This window comes from Penaeus monodon, chromosome 22, assembly GCF_015228065.2.
Source record: "Penaeus monodon isolate SGIC_2016 chromosome 22, NSTDA_Pmon_1, whole genome shotgun sequence".
NCBI classification, from domain to species: domain Eukaryota; kingdom Metazoa; phylum Arthropoda; class Malacostraca; order Decapoda; family Penaeidae; genus Penaeus; species Penaeus monodon.
The window spans coordinates 28181698-28182165 of record NC_051407.1 but is presented as its reverse complement, the minus strand read 5'-3'; the positions used below and the strand labels follow the sequence as shown (position 1 = coordinate 28182165).

Genomic DNA, 468 nt, shown 5'->3' with positions numbered 1-468 from the left:
ATAGTTCCTTTTCTATCATATAAAGTACAATGCTAGTTTATGGAAAATATTGCAACCATGATTATTTTGTATTTCTTGTAGATATATAAGAATCTTTTTTTTTCTGCATTTCTTTTTTCTAAATGAATCAGTGTCAAGTTTAAGAAAATTATAAACCAGAATATTGAATTGCCCAGGCTTAACGAGATCAGATACCATTTACTAAGCCAAGTTATTTTTTTCTCTTTTTCCAGAAATTTGGTTATATTCACTTGTCTGCTGGTGATCTGCTGAGGGAAGAGAGAGCCAAACCAGGCAGTGAGTATGGAGAATTAATTGAAAACCACATCAAGAATGGCACAATTGTGCCTGTCGAAATTACCTGCTCCTTGTTAGAACGTGCCATGAAGGTAAAGATTTTGTTCCTACTTCCTCTAGTGATGTAATGACTTTTTTTGAGTTTAAAAATAAGATATGAAAATTTACTAC

At 32.1% G+C, this 468-nt stretch overlaps 1 protein-coding gene across 3 annotated transcripts in view; it reads left to right on the top strand.

Annotated features, from left to right (window-relative positions):
* The window catches only part of LOC119587079 (UMP-CMP kinase-like), a 7554-nt gene that overhangs the window by 4454 nt on the left and 2632 nt on the right, over positions 1-468 (top strand). For all 3 annotated transcript variants that reach the window (XM_037935829.1, XM_037935830.1, XM_037935828.1), the window contains exon 3: positions 234-389. In XM_037935829.1, the coding sequence (XP_037791757.1) occupies positions 234-389 (156 nt within the window). The remainder of the gene's footprint in view (positions 1-233; positions 390-468) is intronic.